The following is an 18401-nucleotide window of genomic DNA, read 5'->3' as shown; positions in this document are numbered from 1 at the left end:
TTTTTTAGAAGTAAAATTGACACAAACTTTGAAACAAGCTCAGGTGTTAAACATATGGTGATGCACTAAGTCGAGACAAAAGTTGTTTAAATTAATGAAATCTCAGAAACTCCAAGAAAACTAACAAAGCCCACATTAACATGAAACCTTCCCCTCCCCTAATCCGGTTTTATTTTGAACCACTAGGAGATCGTCGCTTTGAGTAGTACATAGATCGTTTTCTTACATATTTGTTTGAAACAGCTGAACCGATGCAGCTTCAGGATATGAGACAATGCGTGTGTGGTGCATTGAGACTTCCACGTGGTGCCGGGACTTCCCAACAAACCTAAAACAAAATATAACTCTAATAAACTAAGCAGTGGAGTTTTAAGATCTCTCTTTAATTTAGAAAAGCAAAGCAGATGTTCTTTTTTTTTTTTCATAAAGTTTTCTTTGACTTTACAAAATTAATATAAATTCACACGAAACTAGAAATTAAAATAAGACAACAGACGCTTGTTTGTGAACAATTATTTATAATTTAGAAATTCATCCATAAAGGATATTCTCCTGTTTGTAGTGTGTTTCAGTAGAAACAGCTCAGCAACATCTGGAGGCTTCTTTGAATACACGTTGAAGAAACAGACAAAACCCGGTGTTGTATTTGGTTTATTTCACTGATTTCATCTCCTGCTTTATGAACCACAGTCAGCAAAGCAGTCTGAAGTCACAGACACAAACCTGATTGTTTCACTTTTCCTTTCCTACTAAAGACTTTTTGTCCAGCTCTAAAATCTTAAAACTCAAAGCAGGATACTCAGAGACGAATGTGAGTGTGAGCTGAGGGCTTGGACCAGCTCAGTGACCGTGTGAGGGTGGAGACTGACGTGGTGACCGGACTGCATGTTGTGTGGTATGTTTGGTGTTCCCAGTTCACTTTCAGTCTACAAATCCACTCCGTCTGTGGGGGGAAAAGCAAAAGCTCGGGAGGCGCGATGCAGATGGGAGGTGTGGCAGGAAAAGAGAGGGAGGAGCAGCCTTTGAATGCTAAAGCTCCCCCCACTCGCCCCCCGAGGCCAAGGCGAACAAAGAAGAATTAAAAACATAGAAAAATACAAGAAAAGAACGAAAAAAAAAAAAGCTTAAAAAGGCAAAGCTGCCTCAGAGGAGAGGCACGACGATGGTGATAATGCACAAAAAAAAAAAAAAAGCTTTAGGAAAGAGCACCACATTGACGTCAGTTTTCATGATCTCTTGCTTGTGACTGACCTCACCTGCCTATCATGCTGCAGGGGGAGGAGGGGGCTGACGGGGGCTCGTGAAATACCTGAGCGAAGTCTAGGGGGGCTGACTGAAACCTGATGCAGCGAGCAACAACAGGTGAGTCGGCGCTCTCTAAGCACGCGGCGCACTTTCGCTCCGTTACACATAATCAATCCAAAGAAGTCTGCAATAAAAGCAAAATAAGAGCTGAAATGAAACCCTGCAGCGGGGGTTCATCAAAAAAAAAGAAAAAAAAAGGATCTGAATGAAGACAAAGCTGCGCCTGATTGGTTTAAATTAACAAGAAGCTTTACTTCTATTTGTATTTTCCAGAAGCCATAAAAATGAAAGCAGCTTTTTGAGGACTTGTTTGACCCTCAGGTAAATCATAAAAACCGCCATCTTTACTGTGACAGCAGGTAAAGATGGCACAGCCATACGATGAAGTCTAAAGGAAACTCGCTGTCGTGAATGGAAATGTGTGCGTTTGTATTGCTGTACTGTGGCAGCCGAACACCCCCTCCAAATGGAAGTGTGTTTTTCTGTGGGAAACAGGAAGAGCTTGAGGCTGGATCGATCACGAGCAGTCTTATTGCTTTGCAGAGGCAGGTAGGTAGCTGCCGCGGTCTCCAGGTAGGACCAGGTACTTGGCTAGCTCTCCTCTCACTGTGCTAGATACAAGGGCATGCGTCATCCTAGTAACAAAGCAGGTTTAGCTAAAACAAACAAAACAAAAAGCACACCCCTCTGAGCCACAGCGAAGGGGACTGCACGGAAATGATGATTTTGTTTGGCACGCTGGGGCGAAGGAAGCGAGGAGGAGAACTGCAGAATGGGAGCAGGTGTCTTTTTGGGCAAGTCCAAGGCTATGAGAGCCCGCTGTGGGCAGGGCACATCTGTGCTATAATTCCTTCTAACACTCACAAAAACAAACTCGTCACGTCTGCCGGCTTGACGTTTTCAGGGAACAGTAATCACAATCCACCTTTCCGGGGTCCGTCCTTCCAAGTCCTTCCAAGCGTCTTGGCGGCAGGTGCTGCGAAGTCACGAAACTCTGCATCCTCGGCCAGTTTACGCACACGCACCGGGGTTCGGCGGCGCGGCGAGTTCATGTTTCCTGCACCGGTTAATGTGTTTGAACAGTGTGTGCGTGCTGTCCTCTCTCGCCACATCTGGATTGGGTCAGAGTTTGTTCAGGTAGTGATGCTCGCTGTGTGGCGAGGAGAGGCCCCCGGTGATCGACAGGTACTACTTTTTTTTTCTTTTTTAAAATAGAACCTCTCTTCTTCTGTAGATGCTATTTAAATATACACACTCAGCACAGCCAAGTCTACAATCATTAGCTTCATAATAAGAATATGAATAAACAATGATAATATAATATATATAGAGAGTCGTCTGTAGCATGAGTTTTCGTCAGCAGCCATCACTAGAACATTCAGGGTGGTAATTGCATATGTACACGAAAAACAAAAAAAGAACGTCATTTACATCCCGGTGCTTGAGGCTCAGGGTCACAATTCATGTGTGATGATGGGGAGGAGAGGTGATGGATGCTGGTGTGTTATCTGAGCCTCTTCTCTGCCGAGTAGATGGACATGTAGTAGTCGTTGCTGCCTACCGCCAAGTGAGGCTGCAGGGAGACGGAGAGAAAAGACAGGGGAGGTAACTTGGTAACTTCTTTTAACCAGAAGTTGGTAACCAACCTAGAGAGTCAGTGTTGTCCAGTTTCGGACATTAGCATTCATTCGCCGTCATGTTTCTGACTAACCGCGAGCCCAACATTCACCTCCCACCGCTCCAGAGAAGAATACCTGACTCTGTGTACACCAGCTAACTTTGCCCGAGTGCTCTTTGATGTGGAGGTTTGTCACTAAAGGAGGTAACAACTGTGACTGGAGGCACATTTAATGAGCTCCGAGTAAGAAAACCAAAGAAATGAGCTAAACAAGTGATGTTTCTCTTTGGGTTCAATGTGACAAGGAACATCTTTCACAATTTGCATAATTGTTTGATATAAAATTGATGAGTGCAGTTTTAAAGTGAAGACTGAATTGCAGATTAAATGCTGTGGCTAAGTACCTCTAAAGGAAAGCTCACTCGAACATTTCCACTTTGGGATGCATTGTTTTTTTAAATTTCACTAAATTAGAGATATTCAGTTTTTTTTAATAACAGTTATCTGTCAGGTACAGGTGTTAGCTTAACACAACAACAAAGACGATACAGATACACAGTTGAGCTCTAGTTTTACCCAGTGAGGATGGAAGGCTAAACAGCTGATGGCACCAATCCTTTGTCCCATGAAACCGTCATAGTACTTAATGTTGCTGATCACGTCGCCGTTTGCATTGTAGACCGCTATGAACTGGTTCATCGATCCACTGGAAGGTCGACAGTGAAACACAGAAGAGTCACACACGTGCATTTAGGTATTTACTTGAGGAAAAAGCATCTGATTCTCTGGGTTTGACCCAACGTCAAGCAAACCAACTCACCAGGCGAACAGGTTGGCCTGTGGGTGGATGTCTAGAGCCGTTAAGCCTTTCACCGTCTGTAGCACATTGATGGACTCCGGCATCCGTGGCTCAAAGAACCGCACGTCTCCGTTAACACTGACGGGATAACCAGAGTCAGCACAGGCAAGAAAACATTCAAGTTAGTGTCTGTGAGTCTGAGCAGGTGAAAGAGGATACCTGACGCTGATGATGTGCCCGTCTGTCTCCTTCTGTAGATGAGCTTTTACCACCCAGGCTCCGTGCTCCCTGTAGGTCATCACACGACTGCGGAGACACAACAAGCGCCAGTTAACTACGCTACAAGTGACATCAAGTCAAAACAAACCATTTAAAAAATATGTCTTTTGGTACATTTAGTGGTATTTTCACCACCAACAGGAGAGCCTCTAGTGTCTGATCATCCATGGGTGCAGTGAGGCCGAAAATATCTGCTACTCACTGTGTTTTGATTGACTGACTCGCTGCTTTGGGCTAACTGGGTGTGAAAAAGCCCTGAAGAATTAAATGATTGACTTTCTTCTTGGGTAACCAGTGTGGTATTAAAAAAAACAAAACAAAACTGAAGATGAATCCTGCCGCTCTACATGTAATGAGGATGACACACCACTGGGTGGCAGAGTGGCATCACGGTGGGGAGAAAAAAACAGTCTTTCTGATTTCATTTTGTATGACCATCTTCTTGGGGCTGAGCGGTGCTCAAATTACCGAATAAGCAAAGAAACACTTTACAGTCGGAGCACAGATGTGCCAGAACGAGCGCCTGATCTGTCTAAGGCCGAATTTTAAGGACTCTTTTCTCCAAGCACTGAAAAAAAGAAGCTTCTCTAAACAAAATTTTCCTAAGACCGAGTCCAACCATCAGCTCTGGACTGATCAACATGGGGAGGCAACAGTTGCTGAAAGATGTAACTCCCAGCCTGAAGCGGAACTATTAAATTAGCTTCATTTAAAGATTTATGGGCCACTTCATGTTTTAACTGCCTTGTTTTCCCCCTCAGGGGCTGAAATTAAAATAATGTTTAACCAAGCTGGGGGCACGGGGTCCATTAAAGGATGAGGCAACCCCAAAGGGAGATTTATGGCACACTACATACAATAAATATAGATTAGAGAAGTGAATAATGCACGAGTCTGGAGTAGGAGAAACTGCCATGTGTGTTCTTCAGTGAAATTAGATAACGTTGAGACAGTAAAATAAAACCGTGCTGAGAAATCATAAATTTGAAAGTGATTTAATGTGATGAGAAAGTGATGATGGGAGGCTACCATTCATTGGGGCCCATCCTCCGATCGAAGACCCGCACAGACCCATCACCCAGACCGGCAACGATCAGCGAACGCTGGGAGTCGCAGGAGAGGCTGGTCACACAGCTGTCCGCTCCTGTTGGGATGTCCTGGCGCACGAACACACGCACACAAGAACACACACATCTCCTCTTGTTAAGGTCTGTAAAGGTAACGCTCATTTCACATTAAACCTCCTTTAAAATCATCAATCATGTGCTCTGTTGGCTCATTTGAAGCTGGGCGCAGCATCAATATGCAGCCATAGGCGAGACTGGGGCCATTTGTACTTGTATTAAGTCCATCCATCATGACAATGATTAGCACACCGAGGTCCATTAGATGTGTAAAAACAAGGAGAAAAGAAAGAAACCACACTAATGGTACCGGCTCTGCCTCACACTTCCATTACTTTGCCCAAACAGACAGCAGCAGCAGCAGAGAGCTCCGTGAACACATTAAATTTTAATGTGAAACGCCTCAAAAACAGGGTTGTTTCCATGTTTTAGCACCAAGAAAGTAATCCGAGTTGTTCCTGATGAATATTACAGCTTAAATCTAAAATTCCACCAAAATGCTTCCACACAGCGGCCTCGTTTGGGAAAAGTTGAAAGCCAGACTCAAAATCCTGCTAAAGGATCATTTTGTATTGTCAACGAATCGTGAAAGGACCAAAGTGTGATTCTTGGATACACAGAAGATCTGATGTAAAGTGTTGACGTTTAGATCACAACAACTGCGCTCTGTAGAGGTCGCCACAGCGAATCATCTGCTTCCATCTCACCCTGTCCCTCTGCATGTCCTCCTTCACTACATCCCTGAACCTCCTCTGCCGTCTCCCTCTTTTCCTCTGATGTTTAGATTTATGACAAACGGCAATAAAAGTCTCGTTAAGATTGAAATTCTACTTAGAAACATGAAACCTGCAAGTCTCAAATTTTCTGAAACTACTTTCCAGAGACACGAAGGAATAAACTAAATCAGATGAAGGTCACGGCAATGATTTAGGAACTAGAAGGAGGGCAGAGAGTCGCACTTGACTGACACAGACCAACAGATGCTCCATTTGCCCTCAGCTCTTTTACCCGATTTTATAAAACTAATGAAGAGAAACACAAAGCAGTGAGGTGTGCCGAGTACCTGGACCTTCATTTCTCTGTCAGTGTCCCAGATCCTGACGACTCGGACGTCTCCAGACGTCATGAGTAACCCCGTCTCCTGCTCCCAGTCCACGACCATACCTGCTCCTACAAACACAGGACGACACAGCGACACTTACAACAAGCACAAATGGGACTGTGCGCTCGATACCAAGCACACACCAGGATTATTTATTGTTTTCAAAACAACAGAAGGTGGCTTTTAATCACAATTACACGAACAGCATAAGAATAATTTGCACACAATCTGCGAGCTGCAGTTTGAATTTGATGTTTTCTTAAATTTCATTTAAAAAGGGACCTTTACAAACACCTATAAACACAGCTGCTAAACACACAGAACATGTGCTGATCCCAGTAATACACAGCCCACGCAATCTGTCGGAGGTTTCAGGAGGCTCACGCTGACACATGTACCAAGTCAAATGAAAGATTAGTGCGGCAGGCTCCTGCACCAGTGCGTCACTAATAAATACAACAGAAAGGAACAAGCAAAGAACGAGCAAAAACCCCGCTGTCTGCAGAGTGTAAAGGTGCAGAAGAAATGTTTTTGCAGTAAAACTCGGACCATTAAAACCAAGTCATTCCCGAGTGTACAAAGGCGCACTTCATGCAGACTGAAGCATTGTTTAGCATTTTGCATCCTCCCCGTCAGGACGACCACTGGGAGATGCAAACACTGACCCTGGAACTGCGCCTGTCAGCAGATTCCGGCTTTGATGAGTCAAATGGCACTCGAGCGAAAAAGTGAGGAAGGAAGAAGCTGAAGACAGCAGGACTCTTCGTGTGCTGGCAGTCACAGCAGGAATCAAGTGAACAGTGCAGCACAAGCTGTGCTGGCTCAGGAACGTCTGCGGAGGGAAGCTAACTGCAGCCGACAGCGCGCTCCACGACGAGCGGCTAGGGTGTGACCGTTTCAGCGAGCTTCCTCCTTTAACCCAAGTTTGAATGGGAGTGTGAGGATGAATGGGGCGACGGACTGGTGACATGACCAGAGTGTACCCGCTGTTTTGCTCTATGGCAGCTGGGATAAGCTCCAGCGACTGAACTGAATCAGCGATTAAGAAAGCAGATGTACGGGACTTAACGCGAATTTGTGCTAACACTCTAAAATTGTTTTTAGGAAAAACAGGAGGGCTCTCATGGAGGAAAATGATTTTCCGAAACTTTCCAGCAGGCTTAGTAAATATGAACCCCCATAAAATACGTTCACCAGCCATTTTACACCAGTTAAACTGCTCATTAACATAAATCTCTAACCAGCCAATCACAAGGTAGCAGCTCAGCGCACTTAGACATGTAGGCACGGTGAAGATTATCTACTAAAATTCAAATGAACCATTAGAGCGGAAAAGAAAGGTGATTTAAATGATTTTGAATGTCATTGAATGGTTGCTGGTGCCAGCTGGGCTGAGTATTTCAGAAACTGCTGATGTGCTGGGATTTTCCATTAAAACCATCTCCAGGGTTCACAGAATGGCCAGAAAGAGGGAAGACACCCAGTGAGTGCTCATTCTCTGGGTGAAAACACCTTGTTGATTCCAGACAGCTTGAAGCTGACAGGAAGTCTACAGTAACCATGTGCTGACCACGTCCATCGCTTTATGACTGCTTATAGCTTCCACAGTCACCAATAGAGGCAGCACAGTGGTTAGCACTGTTGCCTCACAGCATTAAGGTCCACCATCAGGGCGGGTTCTTCCTGTGTGGAGTTTGCATGTTCTCCCCATCTTTGCGTGGGTTCTCTCCAGGTACTCAAGCTTCCTCCCACAGTCCAAAGACATGCAGTTAGTGGGGATAGATTAACTGGAAACTAAATTGCCCAGAGGTGTGAATGTGAGAGCAAATGGTCGTCTGCGTCTATGTGTTAGCCCTGCGACAGACTGGCGACCTGTCCAGGGTGGACCCTGCCTCTCGCCCCAAGACAGCTGGGATAGGCTCCAGCCCCCCCGCGACCCTGGAAAGGATAAGCAGCAGAGAGTGGATGGATGGAGTCACCAATAGAGCAACTTCATGATGTGGTGTAACAGGAGAGCAGGATGTGCGGCTGACGAATCTGGAGCAAGTGCATGATGCTGTCATGTCAACACGAGCCAAAGTCTCTAAAGAAAAGGCAAAAGAGGGTCCAACGTGGTACAGTGAGACGTACCTAATAAAGTGGCTGATGAGTGTAGTTACAAGCCAACTTTGTGAGTCAGGGTTCAGCACCCCTCCAGGTCTAAGCTGACCCCCCTGCTGGTCCTATGCACCAGATATCTTTATTTGGCTAACGATCCCTCGGCTGCTCCCATTCGCTGCTCTTCACACTGCAGCCTGGCCTGCCTTTGAGTAAAGCAGCAACACTAATATTTGCCTCTGGCAAGCAAAATGAATCCAGAACAACCACTAAAATATCTGCGTTCATAAAACAACAAACAAACAAAAGCCAATACTTTCAAAGGTGCTCGTTTAGCCATAATTCAAATGTAACAGCAAAGCCACTTAAATGCTACAAAACTGTTTACTGTCAAGAATAAAACAGATAAATAATTAAGCAAATGCCTACTGAGACAAGTGCAGAATATTCATAATTTACTGAAATGATCCACTGAAGGCAGGAGTGTAATTTCAGCTTTATCGCTGCACACAGTAATTCTGCCTCTCTCGCTTTCTGTCGCAGGAAACCCGGACCAGTAATAACCTTTTTTTTTTTTTTGTGTTGGAGAAAATGAGCAGGAGCTCGATCGGCTGACCGTACAGTGAAAACAGAGAAGTTGCAGCTTCTGGCTTTAAACTATGAGTTAACATGCTTGATAGTGGCGGCACAGTTTTAAAGGGCAAAGCTAGCAGCATGCTATAATAGCAAATGGTAGACAGATGAAAGTCACATGATTCTGAGAGTATTAACCTGAACAGACCTCTGGCATCAATCGTCTGGACGACAGACTGGAAGCAAATCTTTTCTATCAAACGGCTCAGGATTAACACACGTAACAGGTTTTATGCATATTACATGTGCAAGACCTTCAAACTCTGTGCGAACTACTAAATTTATGTCTGGTCAGCTAACCTGCAGTGACCAGCATTTTAATGGAGCTTTAACCACACGTGCTGCTCGTCTGCATTTTTCGGAGGCTTTTCTGCCTTCAGTGAAAGCCAAAATGACAGGAAATGATGGGCGAGACAGACAGGAAATGAGGGGTTACAAAGGTCACGGGCAAATTAAAGCAAGGAAGGTTATTCTATTAAACCACAATGAGGGTGCACACAAACTACTTGATTCTCTGTACATATACAGTACGTGTCACTGCACCTTGTCTGTGTTGTGTTAAAAGCTAAAGCCTGTGTGTTTTCCATTTTAATTGACGTAGTTTTCAAAGTACATAATGCATCTTTTTTTCATTTTAGTAAACAGAATAACTCCTCTTAGCTCACTTTGATAACCTTGGCGCAGATGGAGAAATGCATTTCCTACAAGCCAGAGTGCAGACGCTCTAATGGAGGGTTGAATGGTGGAGGAGAAGAAATAATGGGGCAGGTAGCAAAACACACATTAAAAACGCACTCCATCTCTCCCCCTTTCTTGCAGGAGTGCTTTCACCACAGACGTTACAGAAACAGCCTCCTTTTCTATCCTCTTGAAACTCATCATGCCAAGCTTCATTTCCTCCTGTTCCTCCTCCTTTCTCTCTGAGTCACTTCCTCCTCCTGTTTTTACACAATCAATAGCCATCTCCAGCTCACCCACCTGTGTCAGCACCTTGCTTCATACATTCATCTAATTTTTTTTTTAACACTGCTTATTTTTATTCTAATTTGCTTCCTTTGCAAAACGAAGTGTAGATGAAAAGAGAAGAAGCTATTTTCTCTGCTCTTCCTAAACCTTGTTGAAGAGCGAACACGTTAATTATTAGACATCTCCCCCGGCTGATCTCGAATCATTCACACGTCTCGTTTATCAGTCGTGACTGAGCTTCCGCTGCTGTGTCACAATACCGCTCGACTTCTCTTACACTGTCAGGAAAACCCAAGCCACGTGCGGCGGCTTCAAATCAAAGCGTGACGTCACCCGGCCCGCTCGGGCGTCACGCCGCCGGTGTGCCTTGGCACATGTTGGGGAATAGCATGCAGGGGAAACCGCTTCACAAGACTGCGCTCTGTCAGTGGCACGCTCACAGTCGCGCGCGGGCTTCTCACGCTGTGAAAAGGAGGAGGCGGCATTCCCTTTGAGGCTGACAGACTGGTAATGAGGAAATCTGGGTTACAATGAGTGGAGGGGAGAAGGGAAGATTCCCCAGTGCACTGAAGTGTGTGCAGGAGGAAACGCACATCAGCAAACTTTCCCAAAGATTTACATACAGCTCATCAACGCCTTTCTCTGTGTGCTCTCACAATAAGAAATTCTTTGGGCCAGTGGTTCTCAAAGTCAGGGGAAAACTGGAGTCAAATAAAATGATGCACAGACCTGCTTTTCCTGCAAAGCATTAAAGGACTGCCGGACAGAACTAAAGCATATAGTGATTCGAAAACAAACGTCATTACAAATTAAACAGATGACGAGCAAAATATTAGCTGCTTTCACCCTTTAATAGTTTCATCATTTGTTTCGGTAATGACACAAAATGAAGTTGGTAATGTTTGGCAAACGTTGCTTTTGGGAATGTCAAACTCAGGCTGCACTCCTGGCAAGTCAGCTGATTGCAGTGTTTACCACATTACCTCTGGTACTGCTCACAGGGAATAAGCTATTCCACTTCCTTCAGCCTGCCTATAGCTGCTGTGAATCTGCCAGCTGTGTCACAGCACACCTCCACCCCAGGGCCACCTTTTTACACTGCGTCTAACTTGATCAGTGTCCTACCTGTTGGCACCGAAGCCTGTTCTGTTTTTTTTTAATAGGTCTTGCTCCTGCTCCCATTGCTTTACGCTTTTAGTTGCATTCACGTGGAAGGCAGAGTCCCTGACCAGAGTCACAGCCCCAAATCAGAAATATTCCATACAGATGCTGACTGTAGTCTGATAATACGGCTGAGTTTGAAATTGTATTTCTTGTCTCAGGGATCTGAAACACGATGCTCCTTGAACACAGCCCCTGACTTTCTTCTGAAGATTTCCTTTCTTAACTCTTTCTATGTGAAACAAAAGTCACAATTTCTATGCATCATGCGCTAATGACTTAACTCTTTTTAGTTAACTTTCTGGGCAGAGTGACAAAGCGCAAACTTCCCAGATGTTCCACTGACTTGATGACTAAAAGAAGCCGATTAAAAGAAATATGGCTGACTTGTTGCTTCTGTTACATTCTAGAAAATATTCTAGAAAAGAAAGAGGATCAGAAGAGATAAAGGAACACTTTTTGAATTAAAAATCAACGCCCAAAATAGCAGTGAAGCAGTGTGCAGCCCCCATTCACCCCTGCTGGAGCTGATGCTTCAGTCCTAATTAAGATATATTAAGCTTGAGACGCTCGAAGAACATTTAGCTGTACGCCTGCTTGCAGTCTCGTTTGTCTCTCCATCTCTCTGCCTCTCTACCCAGGTGCTCCTCTCGCTAACTTCTCGCTTCCTCCATCTTTCCCGCGTTAGCTCTTCCCTTCTGTCCCACTTCAAGCGGCTAAATTCTCCCTGACAGCTGTCAAAAAACTTCACTTTGAGTTCAGAGGGTCACAGATCTGAAACTTTAAACCAAACCTTTCAGTTCTGTCTCTTGCAGACAACACTCAGCTGCTCAAAACGGGATATCATCCTGCCTTAGAGGGAACCTTTGTGGGCCTGAGCGGGTCTTAGTTACCCACACAGAAATCAATGTGGACGTGGAGAATTGAGTTGTGAGAAGGAAGGAGCTGGCAAAAGGAGTGTGGGCAATGTTTCCTCAGCTGGAAATCTGACCACGTTACAGAGGTGGAGGCATAGATAGCTGCCAGGTACAATCTCTCTTTAAATCTGGTATTTCGCCCTCTCTGCTTGAGTCCTCCCCAGTCAAAAACGGCATTGATATTGTTAGCAGATGGCCTTCCCCTTGCTGAATCATTAACTGGGCAAAAAAAAGCTAGTTTAACACCAGTAACAGCCAGCAGGCTTGTGGTGGATCATCACTGCTCCGGCACCAGTTTGCCAAGAAAATCCCCAATTTGTGATATTTATCTATTCCTTTGCATAAATATCTTTGATTCACTCCCATCTTTCCTCTCCGGAGACGACGCCTTCCTCTGACTTCTTATTCTGCACCATTATCTCCAGTGATGGCCTAACTATCCCACACACTGCAGCTTATTAAAACTGGCGCCGAGGCCTTCCTGCTTCTTCTCTCCCTCAGCGTTTTTCAATCTCCTCACTTTATCCTGTTTGCTTTGAAAAGGTCTTCCAGGATTCTGGTAATAAACCTCCAAGATTACTGGGAACTTACCCAGCAGGCGCGTGCCTCTGATAGACAATGATGTCACGATACGGGAGCGTTCTGACGGGCAGGGAGACTTCCCCACTTTGGCATTTGGTTAACCTTTGAAAGAGCTCGGACCTGCTTGGCTGACCCAGACCTCCTGAAATGAGCTCTAAGCGGCCGACATTATCACCTGTTGATCTGATTATTGGGGAGAGGAGACTAGCACAAAGTTCTCACGCCGTTTTAAATAACTTAAGGAAATGGGTTCTGATCCAGGATTGCTGCTGGAGGTCTACAGGCAGGAATATCTTCCTGATTCACCTCCCAGTGGCTGCTTTTCTAAACTCCGGCACCCAATCAGCTGTAGAAGATGATCGAGGCGTCAGATCCTGAATATAAACACTGGCTTTACATCTAAAAAATAATAATTTATATATTTTAGGAATTTTATATCAAACGTTATACATTTTTAGAATCCTGCAGTGACAATAATCTCTTTAGCTTTTTATTATGTAGTTTTTAAAAATGCGTTCACCTACAAAACAGTGAAAATCTGTGATGTGCGTTTATGTAAAAGCTGCAGACAAAAACCCTGCAGCCTTTTGTATCACTGCAACTTCACACAAGGTTCTGGAGGCCTGATGTTAACAAGGTCCCAGGCAGCAAGGCTGAATGTAAAGCAGGACACAAAGCGCGTCTCCATAAAACCAAAGAAGAGAGGTCAGCCCTACTTCTGCTCATGCACAAGAAAAGGGACAAAGAGAAAGATGATTAAAGAGGAGAAAAAAAGAAACAAACCTAATGGCATTAAAAGGAATAAAAATAAAACAAAGGACAAAGCTGTGTTGTAACATGTTGCAATTATATGGATCAGAACTTAATTAGATCGGCTCTCAGTCTAATCTGCAGAGCTGTGACGTTTGTTCGCTTCAGTCCATCTAACCCCAGAACAAACACTGATTAGAAATTTCTGGTTTGCTCTCTCTGTGCTTCCTTTCAGCCTTAAATAAACACGAGCATGACCTTATTTTCAAGTCATCTCCAACTTTTCTTTCCTTATTTTCTCTCCATCTATCCTGTCTTCCAATCTTCTCCTCTGCCATCCGCCTACTTATCCACCCCTTTTAACCCCTGTCTGACCTTCCCTCTTAAGAATTCTCCCATTTTTACCTAAAAACCTTATCCCTCTTGTTTTCTGCACAAAGCTCTACCTCCAGCGACAGCCTCTGCATACTAATGCAGCTGCAGAAGCTGCAGGAATAACTTCTCAGAGCCAGTTGCCAGCCGCAGTCCTGTAATTCCACTGTTTCCTCTGAAGTTTAACAGGCTGAACCCTCCAGTGAGACAGACATAGTCCCAATTAAACACCGACACCCATGGGACCAGATTCAATTTGTGTGCGTGCACGTTTTTTTTAAATAAATGAAAGAAGCTGTTTGAGGTGACGATGAAGAGTGACTGGAGACTATGCAGCTATGTGAAAGTATTATTTTACATGCCGAGTTAATCAAATACCCATTTGCAAATGTGCCTGCAACTGAGTGTTCGGTACAAGGATCCCATAATTTAAAAGCTGAATAACTAGCCAAGTCAAAGCGGTGTGCGTGTGGCTGAAGTTATGATGCATGGGTTTACGGATGATCTTTTTCGCAGTTCCTCACAATCTAAAGAAGCCAAACAATATTTCCACAGAGATTACTTTTTGGGGTTACAGTTTCAATATAATCAGATCACAGCTAATGTGTCTCCTGCAGTGTGTATACACTTTGAGGATGTTTGCATATATCCCAGCAAACCATTCCAGTGTATTTAGAGAGTTATGTTACTAAAAATGAAGCTTACTGCTAACAAAGAACCAACATGTCTAAAGCTAATCAGCCATTTGTCACTGATTTTTGCCTTGGTCATGGACATTTAGTTCAATTTAGCATAATACCATTTAGACATGAAGTTCATATGGTCACACGCCATTTACATGTCCTGCAGCTTTTTAAACTTTCATGACTGGTTAGTTTTAAAGATTAGGGCGGTTAGTTAGCCAGCTACATATAGCTGCAAGAATCTCCCAGTGTTTACTTACAAAGTGGGTTCTGATTGTTTAAGCAGTGGCTGATTTTTAACTGCTCATTTAACATCTGCATAATTATTTGTTTAGGTAACACTGGCTTATTTACACTGATACTGCTTGACATGCACTGCCTCTGAAAACCAGAATCTTTTATTGCAAAAGACTCAAGTGCAGACAGCTGCTACAATCTGACATTCATTAAACTGTCGCTGGCTAGAGGAACAGAAATCTGCTTTCTCACTTTTGTCTGAAATTAAGGAAAAACTGTAGGTTTGTAAATAACAACCTGATTAGAATTAAAGGTTAAAGGAGGTAGGAATTAAGAGTTTTTGATATCAACTTTAAAAAGTTTGTGCTGGCCTTCTGAAGAGGACATGTCTGTGCTAGTGGAAGTTTTTTCTTCATGGAGCGTGCTCTGAACTTGGGTTGACTGTCAGGGAGGGAGTAATGAAACATCACCAGACAGGTGAATGAATGAAGCGTGCTGGTAGTGGTCAGGGGAATAAAGGAAATTTCTAAATGAAAGACACACCCTTGGCTGTTTAGTGCAGCACACGTGCTTTAGTAGTGAGGGAGAATAGAAGGGAAATGCAACACTCACCTCCTTGCTTACTCCTGTCAAGATAGATGGAGACCCTTCTGGCCAGACCTGCGAGCAGGGGGAAGAGGAGCGTATGGAGGAAGGAAGGGAAGATGGAGAAGGGGGGGAGGGGGAGGAGAGCAGGAACGTAACAAAGCAAGCGACAAATTAGCAAGAACCCCTGTGCATGCTAACCCAAACATCCACACACACCTAACAGAGCTGTAATACCCATGACGTGACGGTGGGTACTCCTCGCCACTTCATGGGTATTACTCTACATGCACTTGAAGAGCAGAGGGATGAACAAGGCTGCTGCTTCCCAGCGTGGTAACTCCCAAATGACAAACAGCGGCACGTCAACACCAAAGAGCGAAAGGAGATTTGAGCAGAGCTGCCACCTCTGCATTACAAACTGCGTCCCCAGCATCCGAACCTGCAGGACGCAGAATCTAAGATCCCTTCACCCACAGCGTTAAAAAGCAGGCAGGGTGGAGCTGAGTGTGCATCAGTTTGTGGCTGGTCAATAACAAAAACAACACCTGGAAATAATGAAGGTGCACAAATATGTATGGATTCTTATGGAGACTTGTTGCTTCGGTCTTGCTGCCTTGTTCAGCCTCTCTCTCTCGGGGGGGGGGGGGGGGACCCACAAAACAATATCAAAGACCCAGCAAAATAACAAAAAGCCAGACAGTCCACAGAGATGGATCATTGATGAAAAACAGCACAGGAGCGTGTTATTGGACGATGGGAGGGGGGGCGGGTTGAGTGAGGACAGGTCCTGCTGGTACTCTTGTGTGTGAGTGTGTTTGTCTGGCAGCATCTCCTTGAGAAATGCTCAGCCTTGTTGCAACTGCCTACAGAGGTAGAGCAGGATTTTGGCAGCGAGAAGACAGACTTGTGTAATATTTCATTGGGTTTTACATTATTAATGCAGCTGAGGCAACGCTAAAAATCTTAAAAATTCTAAACACAGCGTTATTGTACTCAATCTGAAAGACGTTCCAAGCAATGGTAATAACTCAGAACTGAATACTGGGCCAGGAGGTGGTGGGTGTGAATGCACCAGGGAAAGCAGAGTCTGCGTGAGATTGCCGAGGTTTCTGAGATCTACTGCCAAGTTCATTTTTATTTTTTTACATTTTGGAGCACAACAAGCCAAAGCTGGATTCTTCAGTAAAACTTTTTCAAGCGAGGTCTCATCTGAGTGGCTGCTTATATTAAAACCGATGCCTTCACTAGGTTCTGCATACAGACTGCAAAACAGTGGACTGTCACCGACGACACATCCAGGATAACAAGCACACCATTAAATGTTAAAGTTTCAGAGAAAACATGGCTGTGGCTCGCTGTCGGAGAGTCCTCCGCGGAGGGAGAGCTTCTCAGGGCGGTTTGTGTCGTGAGAGTCAGGCAGAGACCGGTGTTAGTTAAGCGTGTCTCCTCCCTGCAGGGGCCCGCAGAGCTCTGGTGACTCGGTAATGACGGAAACACGTATGTGCACACGGCATGAGGTCCACACCTCTGCACAGATATGCAGTCAGGCACTGAATCAGCCAGTCACTCAATCTGACAGCTCTGCTCTGGCTGCTGCCAATTAGCCAAACACGGTGCCGCATCTCATATGGGACAAAAACCCCCCCCCAAAAACCCATTAAATTTGCCTACTTCTGCGCTCGTGCTAAAGTGCACCATTTTAATACTGACGGATGAGCGCTACGTAGGTAATCGCTGCGTTTATCACACAGGTTATGCTCAGAAACAGTCATTCTTACAGCTGTCACAGTTGCTCCCCAAAACATCCCAGTAGTATCGGCTGAGAAACGCTCGAGGCAGAAATTTAAAGCAGGGGAGAGAGTTAAGGAGAGCGTGCGCAACCTGACACAACACACCGGTGGGTGGAAGTGTCTGACAGGTGTGTACAGTGGGTGCCTGCATCGCATTTGTGAATATCTCCGCCTCGGGAGTTGTGCGTAAGTGTGTCAACACGAAGGTAAACATGGCAGCGGATCCACCATCGTCCACAGTCCCAGTTTTATAACGATCACTAAAGCAATGTGAACAGTCTCACAGGGGAAGAATGAGAAATACCTACCTTCTGCATTTCGTGATTGATTGCGTGCAGACTTGGAATGTAGGGCCCGCAGTAGGTTAAACAGCCCCCGCTGTTTCAGGTGTGACAGGTATATATGACAGATGTGGAACGTGTGAGAAGGTGAGGGAGGTGAAGCTGACAGCGGATTTTAAATTAGACCTACATTCGTGGACTTAAACCGGCCGCCGCCGGCAGCAGAAACAACCCGAATGCAAAAGTATCGGCTGTGTCATTTTTCATTTGTGTGAAATTGGTTATTTTTAAAGCAGCTCGTGACAAACTCTCCCGGACTTCCAGTGACGGTGAAGTGGTCTGCCCTGGCTGCTGCCCCTCAAATCTGACATTTTTAGTGATTTGAACAGCTCTGTGGGATGAGCACACATGTGCGGTAATTAAAACCGAAGCTGCGCGAGTGAGTGTTTGCTGCTGGGTTTGATGGGGTCTGGGTCACTGTGCAACTGAAATGCTCTCATCGGTGCCACCTTTAATTCAGAGATGAATTTCTGAGGTTTAAAACACCAAACACACTGTAAAAAAACAAGAAAAACTACCTTCAGGCTTCAGTGCTGTGTGATTTTAGTCCAGTTATGTGTTGGACTTTTTCTTTTATTCATCTAAAACCTGAGCTGTGTTTAATTTAAAAAGATATAAGTGTGAACGTAACCTTAACCTACTTTATTAGATGTACTTTACTGTAATTGTCAGCTGTGGCTGTATCGTTTCAGCAAAATTGAATTTTTTCTTTTAGTTTTTTTCATTACTTAGTTTAAGGAGAAAAAAAAACTCCTCTCAGACCTTCTCTGTAGGCGGAGCAATGAGGACGTATGACTGGGATGCTTTGGGACAGTTTGTGGTTTTGGGGTATGGGTGGGACTGCGGATGGGTTGGTGACACAGTAATAAAGAGCGTTGGTCTTTACTGTGGGTGCTGATGGAGGGCTGACCTCGGGTAGTGGGCAGCATATCGGAGAGACCCTGCCACGCCGTCACCATCTCCGGATTCTTCTGGTCAGCAAAGTTCTTCCAGATCCGTAGCGCTCCATCATCTGGAGAGACGAGAGAGAGGGAAAGACACAGAGTAAGAGAGAGAG

General features: G+C 44.8%; 1 protein-coding gene across 6 annotated transcripts in view; it reads right to left on the bottom strand.

The window, feature by feature from the left end:
* Nucleotides 1–633: 633 nt before the first annotated feature.
* The window catches only part of rptor (regulatory associated protein of MTOR, complex 1), a 184773-nt gene continuing 167005 nt past the window's right edge, over nucleotides 634–18401 (bottom strand). For 3 of the 6 annotated variants that reach the window (XM_040033403.1, XM_040033404.1, XM_040033408.1), the window contains 8 exons: nucleotides 18231–18356; nucleotides 15238–15285; nucleotides 6189–6295; nucleotides 5031–5158; nucleotides 3942–4028; nucleotides 3744–3860; nucleotides 3500–3629; nucleotides 634–2878 (listed from right to left, as the gene is read on the bottom strand). In XM_040033403.1, coding sequence (XP_039889337.1) covers nucleotides 2810–2878; nucleotides 3500–3629; nucleotides 3744–3860; nucleotides 3942–4028; nucleotides 5031–5158; nucleotides 6189–6295; nucleotides 15238–15285; nucleotides 18231–18356 — 812 coding nt within the window. In that variant the 3' untranslated portion in view covers nucleotides 634–2809. The remainder of the gene's footprint in view (nucleotides 2879–3499; nucleotides 3630–3743; nucleotides 3861–3941; nucleotides 4029–5030; nucleotides 5159–6188; nucleotides 6296–15237; nucleotides 15286–18230; nucleotides 18357–18401) is intronic. The other 3 variants (XM_040033405.1, XM_040033406.1, XM_040033407.1) reach the window with 3 other exon arrangements.

This window comes from Simochromis diagramma, unplaced genomic scaffold, assembly GCF_900408965.1.
Source record: "Simochromis diagramma unplaced genomic scaffold, fSimDia1.1 OVJJ01000571.1, whole genome shotgun sequence".
In the NCBI taxonomy this organism is placed as follows: Eukaryota; Metazoa; Chordata; class Actinopteri; order Cichliformes; family Cichlidae; genus Simochromis; species Simochromis diagramma.
The sequence above is the reverse complement of the archived record's forward strand: the minus strand, read 5'-3'. Positions and strand labels throughout refer to the sequence as shown.